Source organism: Medicago truncatula, chromosome 5 (assembly GCF_003473485.1).
Source record: "Medicago truncatula cultivar Jemalong A17 chromosome 5, MtrunA17r5.0-ANR, whole genome shotgun sequence".
NCBI classification, from domain to species: Eukaryota; Viridiplantae; Streptophyta; class Magnoliopsida; order Fabales; family Fabaceae; genus Medicago; species Medicago truncatula.
In genome coordinates, this window is record NC_053046.1 from 12,661,933 (window position 1) to 12,676,846 (window position 14,914).

At 32.8% G+C, this 14,914-nt stretch overlaps 2 protein-coding genes across 3 annotated transcripts; both read right to left on the bottom strand.

Annotated features, from left to right (window-relative positions):
• Positions 1–2,825: 2,825 nt before the first annotated feature.
• On the bottom strand, positions 2,826–4,625 carry LOC11429516 (RING-H2 finger protein ATL52). The gene has a single exon (XM_003612826.4). It carries the CDS (start codon positions 4,080–4,082, stop codon positions 2,964–2,966), a length of 1,119 nt encoding a protein of 372 aa, XP_003612874.2. The 5' UTR covers positions 4,083–4,625; the 3' UTR covers positions 2,826–2,963.
• Positions 4,626–8,082: 3,457 nt separating this feature from the next.
• On the bottom strand, positions 8,083–13,534 carry LOC11430294 (RNA-binding protein CP31B, chloroplastic). Of its 2 annotated transcripts, XM_024783302.2 has the most exons (5): positions 13,102–13,534; positions 12,600–12,698; positions 10,918–11,208; positions 8,456–8,525; positions 8,083–8,407 (listed from the first exon to the last, which is right to left on the bottom strand). In XM_024783302.2, exons 1-5 carry the CDS (start codon positions 13,477–13,479, stop codon positions 8,319–8,321), a joined length of 927 nt encoding a protein of 308 aa, XP_024639070.1. In that variant the 5' UTR covers positions 13,480–13,534; the 3' UTR covers positions 8,083–8,318. The 2 variants fall into 2 exon arrangements, with proteins under 2 accessions (XP_024639070.1, XP_003612875.1); XM_003612827.4 differs by having other exon boundaries at positions 8,083–8,525; positions 13,102–13,533.
• Between the last annotated feature and the right edge of the window lie 1,380 nt (positions 13,535–14,914).

The following is a 14,914-nucleotide window of genomic DNA, read 5'->3' on the forward strand; positions in this document are numbered from 1 at the left end:
TTAACTTATTTATTCTCTCTATCGAAATTAAATTTAAAATAGAAAATGTTATGAGAATGTAATCTGGCCCTAATATTTTACGCATAATATTAAGTCTCTTGTACATTTTGTATAAGGCCTCAAATTTCCTTGACACAGCTCTGTACCTACCATTTCATCAACTAGGATTTGATGCGAATTAACTTCAACCATGGACAATTTTCTTTGATAAAATCATTCTTGATATCTAGCATTTTTCTTTGCATATTTGAGGCTAGGAAAATGCTAGATATCAAGTATGATTTTATCAAAAAAGATTTAAGAATGACATGGCACAATAATCACCTTTAGATTTCAGTCTCATTTATTAACCTTTCATAAAAAAAAAAAAAAAATAACACCCACCATCCCATAAACAGGCTGAGATTTTATTGGCTAACATTAATTTCAGGACAATTTCTTGATAAAATCTAAGGGTGATTATTATGTCATGTCATTCTTGAATCTTTCTTGATAAAATATTTCTTGATATATAGCATTGCTCGTATGCAAATGGTTTCTGGAAAAAGGAAAGAGTTTTGGTTTTAATTCCCGTGACAATTTTTTATTTTTATTTTAAATTTTAGTTCTTGTAAATATATCACATTTTTTAAGAAGTCAAATTATTTCAACAAAATTGACTCGAGGAGAATGAACATGAGATCTTGAGAAAAACACACTTCAATGTCCTAAATCGCACTATCTAACCAACCCAAGTGGCTTAATGCAAGAGTGGATTAATTGTAACTAGAGTGTTTTGTAACTAACTATATACTACTGCATACTATTTAAGCCTCTTAGCTGAATCCTAACAACATATATATGTCAATTGCTTGCATGGCAAATTCAGTTAATTAGTTTGATAGTAAGTTCCTTGGATCTCAAGTAACGACATCTTCATTATGTTTTTACAGTCCCCCCAGCTAGAGCTTGGTATACATATCTACCATGTCTCGCTTGGTGAAGAAATTAGCTGCTTGTTCACTACTTGAAATTGGTTGCAATTTGATGGTGCCTTCTGGAACTTTGCCATGAACAAAATGGTAGTTTATCCATATGTTTGGTTCTTTCATGGAACATAGGATTAACAGTTATATGTAAGACACTTTGATTGTCATAATTCAACATTAGAACTCTAGTATATTGCACTTTGAGATCATCTTGCAAGTAGATAACCACTGCAACTCAGAAGAAGATATTGATAGGGCTCTATACTCAGCTTCATTAGGTGATCTTGAAATAGTGGTTTGTTTTGAGTATGCTATAATATGTGGAGCCAAGAAGAAAAAAAATATAGACCAATGCTAGACCTTTTGGTGTCAACACAATCAACGTAATCTACATAAGTGGATCCCAATAAGTTGTAGAGATGAAGATTTTGAAGATATAAAAAAAATAGGTCTTTACCAGAACTATTCTTCAAATATGAGTACTCTACATGCAGAATGATAGTAAAGTCTAGTGGGAGCAGATAGAAATTGGCTAAGTTGTTGAATAAGTAAGCATATGGCTCTAACTTATGCAACATCAACACAATTTCTCAATGTACTTCTCCTTCTCTTTACCACTTTACTAGCTTATTGAAAGTGCACCTTGAATCTTCAACCTGTTTACATTAATGAAAAAAAAGTCCTTAATGACTTGAAGCAACACGATGACACAATTGTGAATTCTATATATTTAATGCACCGTAAACCTTCACTAACGATAATGCGCTCGCTGGTTCCAAGAACTACAAATATAGATAGATTCCTACAACCCAACAAATAAATAAGTAGTAAAAAATAATTTACACTTCTAAATGAAACTTAAAGGTATACTAATGGAAAAGTGACCAATTCAGATGGAGACTGAACCAAAAATTGAAGAGCTTACTACCTTGAAGTATTTGACTTCATATGCCACGTTGGTTCACAAAGTTGCGATGTAGATGAAGCTTTATAAGATGTATATTATGAGTGAGGTGCATTTAGTAAAATATTAGCAACCCAACTAAGTTCAAATCCAGGGACGGAGTTAGAAAGGGAATCAACAAAATCCACGTTCAATTGTTCCAAACATTTTTTTTTTTTTATATTAGTACGTATTACTACTACTATATACGTATTTTGTGTGAACTTTATATGATGTTGTATAATATACTTTTTTTATTCAATATATTGGACACTAAACAATTAAGTTTTTAGGTTTAACTGCACTAATTCTTATTTCAAATCCTTCAAAGAGAAAAGAAAAATGAGGTTTTGTCTGCGATCTACAAACTATAATCCTTAACTAGATCTCAATTTTAAATTCTTCATTGCAATTTTATTTAAAAATATTGATTCGATTGTATGCGATTTTGTTTGCACATTCTTAACCACTACCAATAATTTAGTGTTTGCAATTTCATTATGAATTCATCCTCCTACATTTATATTTTATTTGCTTCATTTTTTCTCTCTCTACTATTTAAAAACACCTAATCGTCTTTCTCTAGCAAGCCTCAAGATATCAATCTTTCCTATATCCTTGAAATTTTTTATAATCTTGTAGATATTTTAACTTTGAATATATCTTATCATTTCAACACGGTCTCCCTAAACTTAATTCCTGATTCCGTTGAAACCCACTCTCACACTCCATTAAGCACTAAACATTCTTACTTTCCCTCATTCACATCTACACTTGGCAAAAAAAACTTCAGAAAACAAGAAAGAAGAGAAAGAGAATGGAGAGAAGCTAGAGAGAGGGCGTGGGAGAGAAAGAGAATAAGAGAGAAAGAGGTTCTAGCTTAGGAACAAGGCGTTAAAAAAAAAAACATTTCATTACACATTACACACTTTGTTGGATTGGCTTTGATATTAATATCAATATGTATAATATAGAGATTCAATCATGTTAAATATCATATCATGCTTTCACAAAGAGGAATAAAAAGAAGAAAAAGGTAAAAGAAAAATTTCTTAGAGTGGCAAAACTCCAAGCCTTCCTCTACCACTTCTGCTAAGGAAAAATCTTCCACTTGAAAATGATCTCTTCATTGCAATTGGACTTAGCACACAATGCAAAACCTTTCTTCTATAACTACACTTGCTACTTTCACTTTCACCTCTTAACCTCTTTGATGAACCTTCACCTTGAGAACAATCTTGTTCTTGATTCATATGCATAACATTAACATCATCAACATTCAAAACACCACTTTGAAATGAATGATCCATAGAAAACGATCTTCGAATTGATTCATGATAATCTTCATTATGATCTCTAATCTCAATCACACTATGCCTTCCTCTTAAATTTCCTAAATCACTTAAAGCACGAAATTCTGTCTTCGGAATTGGAACTTCTTCCACCACATCCAATTCATTGTCTCTTTCAACATCTAAAACTTCATTCGGATGTTGAGTTTCTAAGGAAACTTCATTCGTTGAAGGATTTTCTATAACAGGAGCTGGCAGATGAAGTGTTGCAGCACTTGAATTTGAAGAGTTGAAGGCGAATATGGTAGCACGACAAAGAGGACAATTAGAATGAGATTTGAGCCATGTATCAATACAAGGAAGATGAAAAGCATGGCTACATTTAGGTAAAAGTCTAATACTCTCATCGTCTTGAAACTCGTTTAGACAAACAGAACAATCTGTTACATCAACCAATCCATCATTCTTTTTGTATTTGCAAACTGTTATGGACTTGATCAAAGTTTCATCTAATCCATTTGTTGAAACATGCCATGGTTCATGGATCGAAGGGTTATGATGATGATGATGGTCGTCTTCAAATTCATCGTTTGCTTCACGCGATTCACTCGCCGATGATTCTCTGCGACCACAATACTTTGATATTATGGTGTAGTAAGTTACAAGAAGAAAAGCACTTGCTAAGATTCCAATGATTGCAATGACAAGAGGAGAAAAATTTGGACTTGAATCTTCATCAGGGAATTCAAAGGGAGAAGGAGAAGGTGGAGGGTAGATTGCATAGCACCATTGTGGACAATAGACGCTACAAAAACCTTGAGAACAATCTTTGCTATTCATATATGGAACCCAAGCTTTTGGATTTCCAAGAGAAGCCATAGTACAATAACCACCCTTAGGACTTGGGAGAAGTATATATTAAAATTTTCTTTTTATCATAGAAATCAAACTCGATACTATGAGATTTACAACACTCACAGACACTGTGCATCAACCACTTGCGCTTGAACCTGATGGTGAAGTATATATTATATACTAACACAAGAGGAATCTTATAGACATGATTTCTATTTCCTAATTCTATGGCAAGTGAAATTTCATAGAATAAAAATAAACTAAAGAATAGGACCTAAAGAAAAACGTAGAAGCAAGTAGAGAAGTTATGAAAACATAGAAGAGCTTGTTAAATAAGCAAACATATAGAAGAAGGAGAAGTTATGTTATTATCACCTCAAAACTTAGGATTTAGAATGTGAGAGGTATCATGTCATGGGAATTATTAGTAGCATACAAGAGAATTTAAATCTCTAACAAGGTAAAAGAGAGCATGGAAAAAGGGATAAAGGGCTTAGATGGAAAGCAAGATAAAGGGAAGAGAAAATGGGATGCTGATGACTATACTTTATCTCTTTATTTGTTTACCATCTTTTTCTTTTTTTGTTCATAGCTTTATTTGCTCTCTAGTTTTATCTTTGTTGAATGCAATGATTTGTTGACTAAGGAGATGTAGGTGATCTATTGGTGATGTTGGTTGAGAATTTACGAATTATAAAAAAAAAAAATGTTCTTTTAATTATTTACTTGCTTCGAATGCTAAATCATTTGAAAGAATCATGATTGGAATAATTTTTTATCGGACATTATTTATCTCATAATTAAATTCCGAATTATCAGGACGCAAACCGATAATTAAAACCAAAAACTTTCAATATTCAGATAGCAAGACATTTAAGGCCTCTATAAAGTGACATCCAAATTAGCTAAAGAACTTCATTTAATGTGTGTCTAGTTAAAGTGGTGGAGCCAATTTGCATGTCAAGTTAGTTGCACACATAATTGGATGTGTTGGAAGACTTTTTGCTTTCAGCTTCAAGGCATTACTCAGATAGGCTAATATGTATCATTATGATGTTATTGCCTATTTGGCTTTACAAATTCTATAAAGAAATGTCTAATTATATTTTACTATCAAATTTGTCACATTATAAGAGTGCTTTATAAAAATAAGTTTATATGGAAAAATAAATGATAAAATATGATTAGCCTAAGTTGGTGTGGTGTTTTGGAAGGAAGTATAGCTAGAATATGTTTATATTTCAGACTATAGTAGGATTTACGTATTTTAATAATTAAACCTTATTTTCTTTGTCCTAAAATATAAGCAAAAGTTGATCAACAAATATATTTGATTCAAAATTTATATCAAATACATCAACTTATGTTGATCCATTTTTGCTTATATTTTGAGACGAATGAAATATTTTACAATGAAAACTATATTCCTCTAATATTATATGCATCGACAATGTAAATTTCTTCTTTTACATTGTCGGTAAATCATAATCGTTTAATCAATAAAAAAAAAATTAACTTTCATCATATTTAACTTAAAAGTCATACAAACTATGGTTTGTGACCGGTTGACACTGCATCAAAACTATTCTCAAAGAGAAATACCAAGACAACCATAATCTTTACACATATGAGATAACCTTAACTATGTAGCTAGTCAACTTGTGATTGTGAGAATATGTTCATGAGGGAATAAAGATGAAGTAATTAACTGGAATTATGCATTTAAAAGCAGGTTATTATAGTCAACTATAGGTGTAATGTATCACCTCATCAACCAAATATATATATTTTACTCACACCTTGAGGCTTGAGCAATCTATTCTTCACTTTCTTCTCTCTGAAACCACACAATTTTGTTAGATTTGAGTTTATCTAGGAAATTCCAAATTAAATGATACTCTGCATTTTTTATATGGTTAGAATAATTGAACCTTTGTATCTAGCCATTTTATGGTCTTCATTAACAAAATATAATATTTCAAGTGGCTTCATACAATACAGGACTTCTCCAAAGTGGGGGCATATTTCACATAATAATGAAAATCAAATTAATGATCATGTTTGACATACCTTGATCCATTCACATTGTCTTACTTTAAGAAAAAAATATTGAAAAGAATTAAGGAATATCAATATCCTAGAAATAATAAAGTTAGTTCTCTAAGATTCTACTATCTAAAAAGTTTACTAGAATCATGTGCTGAAATCATTAAGTTGAATGATGAGCTAGCATAATGCCTTAGACTATGCCCTTTTTCATCTTATGCAGAGACATAATCATATGCACAAAAGCATATAAGGTCATGATCCAATCCCTTTTGAGTCTTTTGACAACAGCAGAAATAAAAGATATCCCTCATTTTTATACCTTCAAATCAAATCACTTTTTTAGTAATAGGACTTGGTTCTGAAGTCATGAGTCTCCTTTTTATTCATTTTCTCTGTATAATTGTTACTACATGAGATGTTTTAATATATGATTTTAGATAAGAAGTTTTATAATAAAGGTAAATTGTGCAAATTAGAATGAGTGTTTAATTCTGTTAAAAGCAGATTGCACAATAATCATTCAAAAAATGTTCAACATGGAGACATACAGAAGACAACTTCATAACCAAATAATATATGAACTTGGTGATTATTGTTCAATTTTCATATTCATATATAGCCAAACAACTTTCTTCCTTCAATTACGGTTTTAGGCAATAGCAGATGTGAAATCAAGGCAACTAAACAGTCTTAAAATATATTTGGGATTCAGGTGGTCCCACGTGAATATTTTTTCATTATACACTCCAATAAAAGCTCTTATTTGCACAAAATGCTGGACAAAGCCACAGCAAAACATTATTCTATGATGATGATTGCCTGACTTCTCTTAAATCTAAATCAAGCAGTGAGCCATTAGGGATGGAAATGAGCCGGACTTTGCTTAAATAGGCTAGGTTTAGTTGAAAAAATTAAGGCCTAAGCCTTGATCTTTTACCTGTCAAAGGCTTTATTTTAAGTCTGGTTTGGCCTTTTTAAAAGTCTGACCTGACCTATTAGTCTTTTTAAAAGCCTAGTTTGTATTACAAATTTCAAACACAGTCTTTTCATCAAAAAAAATTTCTTTTCAATTTGTGCGACATACTTAATATAGAGATAAACATTAATTAGATACAAATTAAACTAATAAAATACAATTGTAAAATTTATAGATGGATAGAAACTCAAGAATAATCATGTCTGATAACAACAAGGATTTCAAACCTAATCTAATAACCATACTTGAGCTTAGACATATCAGTAGCAAGCCTTGGAATTGTGTTGGGAAATACCAAGAGTGGTGTTGTATCCCAAATACAAAATAAATAAATAAAAACTGAAATAATAATAATTGTGGTATGAGAATTTGAAGGATCGATAATTCTTTTTGATATATATAAATATAAATAATAAATATGGTAAAATGTAATATACTTATATTCGGGCCAACCTGATAGGCTTGATAAGCTTTTTTTATAAGCCTAAGCCCGATCTATTTGAATTAATAGGCTTTTTAAAAAGCTCAAACTTGACTCATTTATTAAACGAGCTAGGCCAAACCAGACTTTTAGTAGGCCGAGCCATAGGTCCCGGACGGGCGGTCTGGCCTATTTCCACCACTATGTGCCATGAATCTATAAAAAGACAATTTGGTGCACTAAAGCTGCATAAACAAGTTTTCGGGAAGAAGTCTCACCATTTCTGTGTATTATATGCAGTCTTCCTTTTTTTGTACACAAAGGGTTGTTTCTAGGACTTGAACCCATGGTCTTTCAATCATGGGACAACAACTTTATCGTTGCGTCAAAACTCCCCTTTGAACCTGTGGTCTTTCAGTCACGTGACAACAACTTTATCATTGCGTCAAGCTCCCCCTTTGTACCATGAATCAATGTACACAAGGTTTGAACTCTTAATCGACAATATTTAGAGTTTTATTTTTTTGAAGAATATTCAGAGTTTTATATCACTTTAGGAATACCCTTAAAATTGGGACTGGAAAAAAAAAATCCGAATTGAGATTTATAGGGAAAAATATATGTAAAAGCTTCTTAAACTTTACCCACATTTTAAGGTATGTCAAACTCAACCTAATTGAAAAATATTGTGAATACAAGAAGTCATTCTTCATATCTCTGTATACATGAGGTAATCAGGTAAAACTCCAGCTTGTAGAGGTTTCTTCTCAATCCACATACCATGTCCAAAGATCAGTAAATGAAAAATTAGGATTTATGACTCTTCTGGTTGAGCGTCGTCAACTTTCTCTTCAACTTCTTCACTTCCAGCTTCTGGTTGCACGTCGTCAACTTTCTCTTCAACTTCTTCACTTCCAGCTTCTGGTTGCACGTCGTCAACTTTCTCTTCAACTTCTTCACTTCCAGCTTCTTTAACTTTTCTTTCACTTATTTTTACGAGAAGTGGTCGTCCAAGTAACTCCTGCAAAGGGATAGGTAACAGATAAATAACTTTTCTTTTGAATGAATCAGTTCCATTCATACAGTTGAAGACAGTAACTTCAGAACAAATAAACAAGAGGAAAAGCTGAAATAAGTAAAGAATGAAACCAAATAGGGATACACACAATGACGGAGCTTCAATAACACACTTGGGGGTGCCAAGTTGTGTATAAAAATGAACTTCCACAATCCAAGTAAAAATTAAGCATGCTACATTCACATCTAAGTGCATACTAAATAAATCTTTAAACACCTTAAAGACAAGCCTATTCATATGATTTTTTATTCAACCAAACAAGAAATCATGCATCCTTAACAAATAATATCTAAAAGGAAAACACTATGTAGATAGCACCACCACTGCAGCGCAAGTTAGAACATACTTATCCAACCCTTTGTCCCCACCCTTTTCCATAAGCCTCAATTGGTTATTACTCACACCAATGCTTTCCCTTTCACTGGCATATTGCAGACCCTCCCAACTCCTTATGATGCATCCACCAAGCCCGCATTCTTACCACCATAGCCGTATTAGTCACATATGCACCAAATTTTCAACTACATGACACACTTGCAAGCATGTTAAAATCATCAGAAACGCAAAACCAACGTAACCAAATTCATTGTATCACAACAAAAACCTTGTTTGCAAAATTCAAGCCTATATCAAAAGAGTAAGTTTCCCATCAAAACCGCATGAAATACCACCATTAGGAACAAGGCAGGAAGAAAAATCAGCTGCACATAAAAAATTGCATTTCCCAAGCAAAACCCTCAAAGAGCAGTAATATTTAATTCATTTGATCCTTCTTTCCCTTATGTGCTTTGTTAGTAAAAAACTTCATGTTTATGGTTTTGGTTGAATCAGAGGGAGTACGATGAACCACTCAGCACACGCAGAGCCGCAGAGGAGAGGCAGATTCAAAGGGAGAACGGTGCATCGCGCACACAGAGCTAGACGGTCAATGACACATGTTGGAGCACGAACAATGCAGCGCACACGTAAAGGGACAGAGTGGTACGACAGGACGCAAATGCAGTGGGTAGACGGAGGGTGCAGTACTGGGGAGACACGCAAAATGCATTTCCCTGGGTTAGGGTTTATAACATTAAAATTGTTGAGGTGACCGCAGCCACCCTATATCCCTAAGAAGCTCTGCCCCTGAATACACAGATGCTTCTTCAAACTCCTTCAGACATGAAATTCAGGCTACTCTACAGCATCTATTTTATAAAACTTATGGACAATTGCAAAATTTAAATAATTTAATTACTTGTCCATGCAAATGCAATTTATTTGTTTAAGACATGCTATTTATTCCACTTACATCTCAATTGACGCCTAGTGTCATTGTGATACAGTAGCATTTTCCAAAGGCACCTACATACCTGAGCTTAACAATCATTCAAAATAATGCCTAGTTTAAAACAAAAGCACCATTGAAAATTGCAACCCAAGTGCAACATTTCACAAGTGACAGATTACCATGATCACCGTGAAAACATATTGGTGCAGAAAAATACTGGTAGATGCAATGCAAGTGAAACCATTTACTCTGACCCAAAATTATGAAAAAAGAAACACGGGGAAGCAATAATTGAAAATCCGATTTTAAGGATCACTAGAGTCAAATTTTGTGTAGATAAATGTAGAAAAGTAAAGGCAATAGTAACAAGCTAAGTGAAAATCAGAAGATGGTGGTTGTTTATTGGTGCTTTGATATGTCAGTAGAAGCAACCATATTTAGCCTTTATATCTCCACAAAGGTTGTATACTTAATAAGTAAAATCATTTCTATTCTTATTACCATATATCCAACCACTCAAAACACTACAAAACCAATACAGCTATAACCTAGACACTCAAATAGCCAAGTATAGTTTGGCCATCCAAATCCAAACAATATTATTGAGTCTTATTTATGTACAGTGTGATCATATTCAAGAAAACCATAAAATACATATCTTGAACAACCTAAAGTTCTGCCCAAAGATACAAAAATCAAAATCATTTCAAGTGTTTAAAGATTATAGACTAATGGTGTAAAAACGGTTTTATAAATCTTCCAATCATATCTCACAATGGTGTCACGTTATTATATTACTTCCTAAAATACCCTGAGAAATAGCTACATGGCGAGAAAAAATTGGATGGTTATGTAAATAAAAATTATACTATCACTGCATAATCTTTAAACATTTCAATTCAAGATTAAAGATTTTTTTCAACAAGGCTTTTCAAAGCCATTAATATCAAATTGTCTTAAAAAGAAAAACACGATAAATTTAGATCAATCATGAAATAATAAATCATTCAACATATGTAAATAAATAGCAGAGGAAGTGACCATGAACAATGAGATGATAACTACCTTCCCTTGCAAAGCAGAAATGGCAGCTTCTGCTTCCTCCTCCGTATGATAAGAAACAAATCCATACCCAGCAGATTTCCCACCAGGGACTTGAAAGACAACCCTGGCTGAAACTGGTGTTTTGAAATTCTCAGTGAAGATGTCTCTGAGATGTGTAGATCTTGCTTTCCACGCAAGGTTGGATGCATAGATTACATAACGTGCTTCCTTAGGAGTGGGAGCTGGAGGAGGTGGACGAGGTTTCTTAAATCCCTTTGCAAACTCTACCCTTAATATCCGGCCTGATATTTCCTGAACCACACAATTAGATGTCATTAAAATTATAGCCACACAAAAGTTGAATGAGATATGGAAACCAATATTTTTATATTCATTTTTCATTTAACTTCGGACACTAATTAAGATATTTCAAAGCATCATCTCTATTCCTGGATAGTCTGTTGGAAGTGTTTTGCTAGAGATATAACATCATATACAGAAAGGAAACTAAAATGGTCATTTTAAAGGAGATCCTATTACATGCCACCGCAGAGTGACATAACTTCCCTTTTAGGTATTTTTTTTTTAATAGGCTAAATCCCTTTTAGGTAATATGATTATTTATGTTATGAACTTCTGGTCACGTGCATTAAAAACACATGATTATATCACACTTCTTTGAGGGAAGAAAAACATAACGAAATCATCGTTCATACACTGTCTAACCTCTAGTTTTTACATTTTAGTAATAATAGTGCCATAGTCCCAACCAAATTAACATATGTTTTGGCATAGCATGTTCAGCTGGACCTCAAATAACTAAACTTCACAGTCTCTTGTAATTACTAGTGAGTGCAACAAATATAGAAAATAAGAGGTCTGTACAGTATTACTATGAAGCACGAAGACAATTGTGGACACCTCACACCAGACACAACACTAGCACAAACACACTAACATGAATAATATCTAAAACATAGGACACATCAGATTCAGAATTAAGAGTATTAGAGATGTTAATCTTAACTGCTCATATCTGTTTGTATGCGTGATCGAGACTATCTCCTCTGATTTGTGATTCCCCCGAAATACATACATGTGTGGGGGCACAGGGATGAGTAGAGAAAGAACTATATCGCAAACTAAGTGTTTTGAAGACCTTTCTTGACAATTTTCAAGTTATAACTATTTTTTCATATTTCAGGATGAATTTTATGAAAATATTTAACAAAATTATAGTTCATTATACGATTCATGTGTCCTGTACCAAGCCATAGTTGAGTGTCAAAAAAGCGTCCAAATCATGTTAGCCAGTAAAATTAATTATTTAATTAGACATGAAATGAGAGTGTTGGGCACATGCGTACATGTATCGGTGTTAAAAGCACATTAGAGACTCTAACACCTCAAGAAGGAGAAGTGCCATGCTTCATAAGCATTTCATCTGGGTTACACACCTCCCTGGGAGGGAGTCATAAGGGTGGTTTGGTCGTTGATAATATAGGATAAATGAGTTGCGAGTCATAAGGGGTCAAAGTTCAAACCTCGATCTACACTGACGTCTAACAAATCTAATAATTTACTAAGATTTTCCTTTCATTGCACAGTCTATACCCATTATTAAGAAGATTCGTTACTTTGGAGCCACCATTCAGAACAAACAAACATACATCAAAAATAAAATAAAAATAGACGCAACTTACAGTAGCATTAAATTTATCGACAGCAGCCTGAGCCCCCTCTCCTGAATCCATAGTAACAAATGTATAACCTTTTCCCTTCCCATCTTTGCTCTTTATAATCTACTACATAATATACAAACACCCATTTTAGTATACAACTTCAAATGCTAACCATAAACTCTTAATTATATCATGAATTAATCACTTTTTTCAAAATGAATCCACCCTTTCAAGAAATGATCATAAACATTGTAATAATAAGATGAAATCGGAAAAATAAAAGAGCTAAATTTTGATACATTGTGTCCTTTTTCCAAAAATAAAATAAAATTGATACACAAGTGGAGGAATCGGTGTTTAAACCCAAGTTATGTTATAGCTTATCCACTATAAGCTCACCGCCTAAGCAAACATTAACATAGCCTAAACTTTAAACAAAATTATTGAATTACAAAAACTAATTGAAAATTAAAAGCTTAAATTCAAAAATTAAAAAAACATGACACATAGATTTTGAAATAACCTCAACGTCAATTACAGTTCCACATTGACCGAAGAGATCCTTGATATCCGGCTTAGAAAGAGACCAAGGTAAGTTAAAGACAATGAGGTTCTTCTTAACGTTGTTCAATGTTTCTGTTTTTGCTTCCTCTTCTTCAGTTGTTGCTGAAGCTTCTGTTACCTCTTGTAAAGCGTAACAGAGTGTTTTGGATTTGGAAGAAGAAGAAAAGTGAAGTTTGTGGTTATTGTGAGAGAAAAGGGAAAAAGAAGAAGAAGAAGGGATTGAAGTTGAAGCATGGAGTTTTATGGAATCTGGTGATTTTGATAAGAAACGATAGTTGTTGTTATTTGAGAAACGTTGATGTGTGAATACAGTTAAGGTTGATTCTAACGTTGCCATTGGTGGTAGTAACGAAATACGACCAGGTGGAGAAGTAGATAAGGGGGTAGTGATGATACCGGTTTTATTTAACGGTTTTTCCCATTAAATTGTTTTTTCTTATTATTTGAGTTTAAAAAAATAAAAATAAAAAAGGATAAATTATTACTTGGTCTGTGACTTTGTAACTCGTTGTCACAAAGGTTTGTGACTCGAATTTGATACAAATTAATATCTGAATATGCATTTTCGTTATCCGTTTAGTACATTTTTTTTCAATTTTTTTTTCATTGATAGAAAAAATCTTTTAATGCGTTTGTGCCTAGAAACTATTCATTTATATTTGTAATATAAAAGAAATTCTTTGTTTATAAAGTTTGTGCCCAAAAACTATTTGTGCCCAAAATCTTTTAATGTTTTTTTTTAATGTATGAATCAATTAATGTTCTTTTACTAAAAATTAAATGATATTCATTCATTCAAATTGATATTGTAAGCTGATATAATGCAAATTTGTTAAAAACAAAAAGACTTAAATAGGTCCTTCGTCCATGTAAATATAGGTCATTTGAATTTTCGTCCTTGAAAAATGGTTCTAATTACATCTTATTAGTAACTTCAGGGACGAAAATTCAAATCACTTATATTTGCATGGACGAAAGAGTTGTTTAAACCAAACAAAAATGATAAATTTGCGAACAAAGTGACACTTATCCATCTAAACATTTGTTCTTTGAGGAGTGCATTTGAAGAGTCTGATGGAAGCAGATTGCAAAAATATGGGGATCAGATAATAAAGAATTGCTTCAGAGGTGAAATGATATCTTCAACTTGATTATCTTTTTCATACAATAAGTAAGATATTCTTCCCTGTTTTTGCATTTCCATTTTCTCAACTTTCAGAATTCTACTGCAGTACATGCATAATCTTTTTTTGTGATTCACGAGCTAGTCATATAACTTATAAGTATAATTCAAGTCATCTAAACATTGGATTTCAGAAAATTTAGTAGAGAAATCGTGCATCTGGTTCATGCATTTTCTTCCTTCTTCAGTTAGTATTGAGTCTAACTCTAACCAAAGCGGTATCAAGTACCTTACGCAGTTATACCTCCGCGAGGTTCTCTTGTGTAATTGTTTATCCTCAGTTAAACTTTCAACTCAGATGGTGATTTTAAATTCGACCTGATACAATTCTATTAGTGTATTGTATTCATGTTCTTTAACCCATGCAAATTTTAAGAGCCCCGGTGTTAGGTGTTTTAGTTTTTTTTGGTTGATACTATTCTTGTTAATGCTAAATCACAACAAGAGTCTTTGACGTTAATTTTGTCTTGGTTGTTGCAGTTGACGAACAGGAAGTGGGAAACATTTGATAAACCAAAAGAAGAGATAGAGCTCAACATGGCTTCTTACCTCCAAAGTTAGACTGCTAAAAAAAATCCTTTGTTTGCTA

Bases quoted from the DNA above. Each gene is read 5' to 3' on its own strand.
- LOC11429516 (XM_003612826.4), bottom strand. From the start codon at position 4,082: ATGGCTTCTCTTGGAAATCCAAAAGCTTGGGTTCCATATATGAATAGC.
- LOC11430294 (XM_003612827.4), bottom strand. From the start codon at position 13,479: ATGGCAACGTTAGAATCAACCTTAACTGTATTCACACATCAACGTTTC. The intron at 12,699-13,101 runs GTTATTTCAAAA...ATTATGTAGTAG, and splicing joins GAACTGTAATTGACGTTGAG to ATTATAAAGAGCAAAGATGG. The intron at 8,526-10,917 runs GTAGTTATCATC...ATCCCTTTGCAG, and splicing joins TTTCTGCTTTGCAAGGGAAG to GAGTTACTTGGACGACCACT.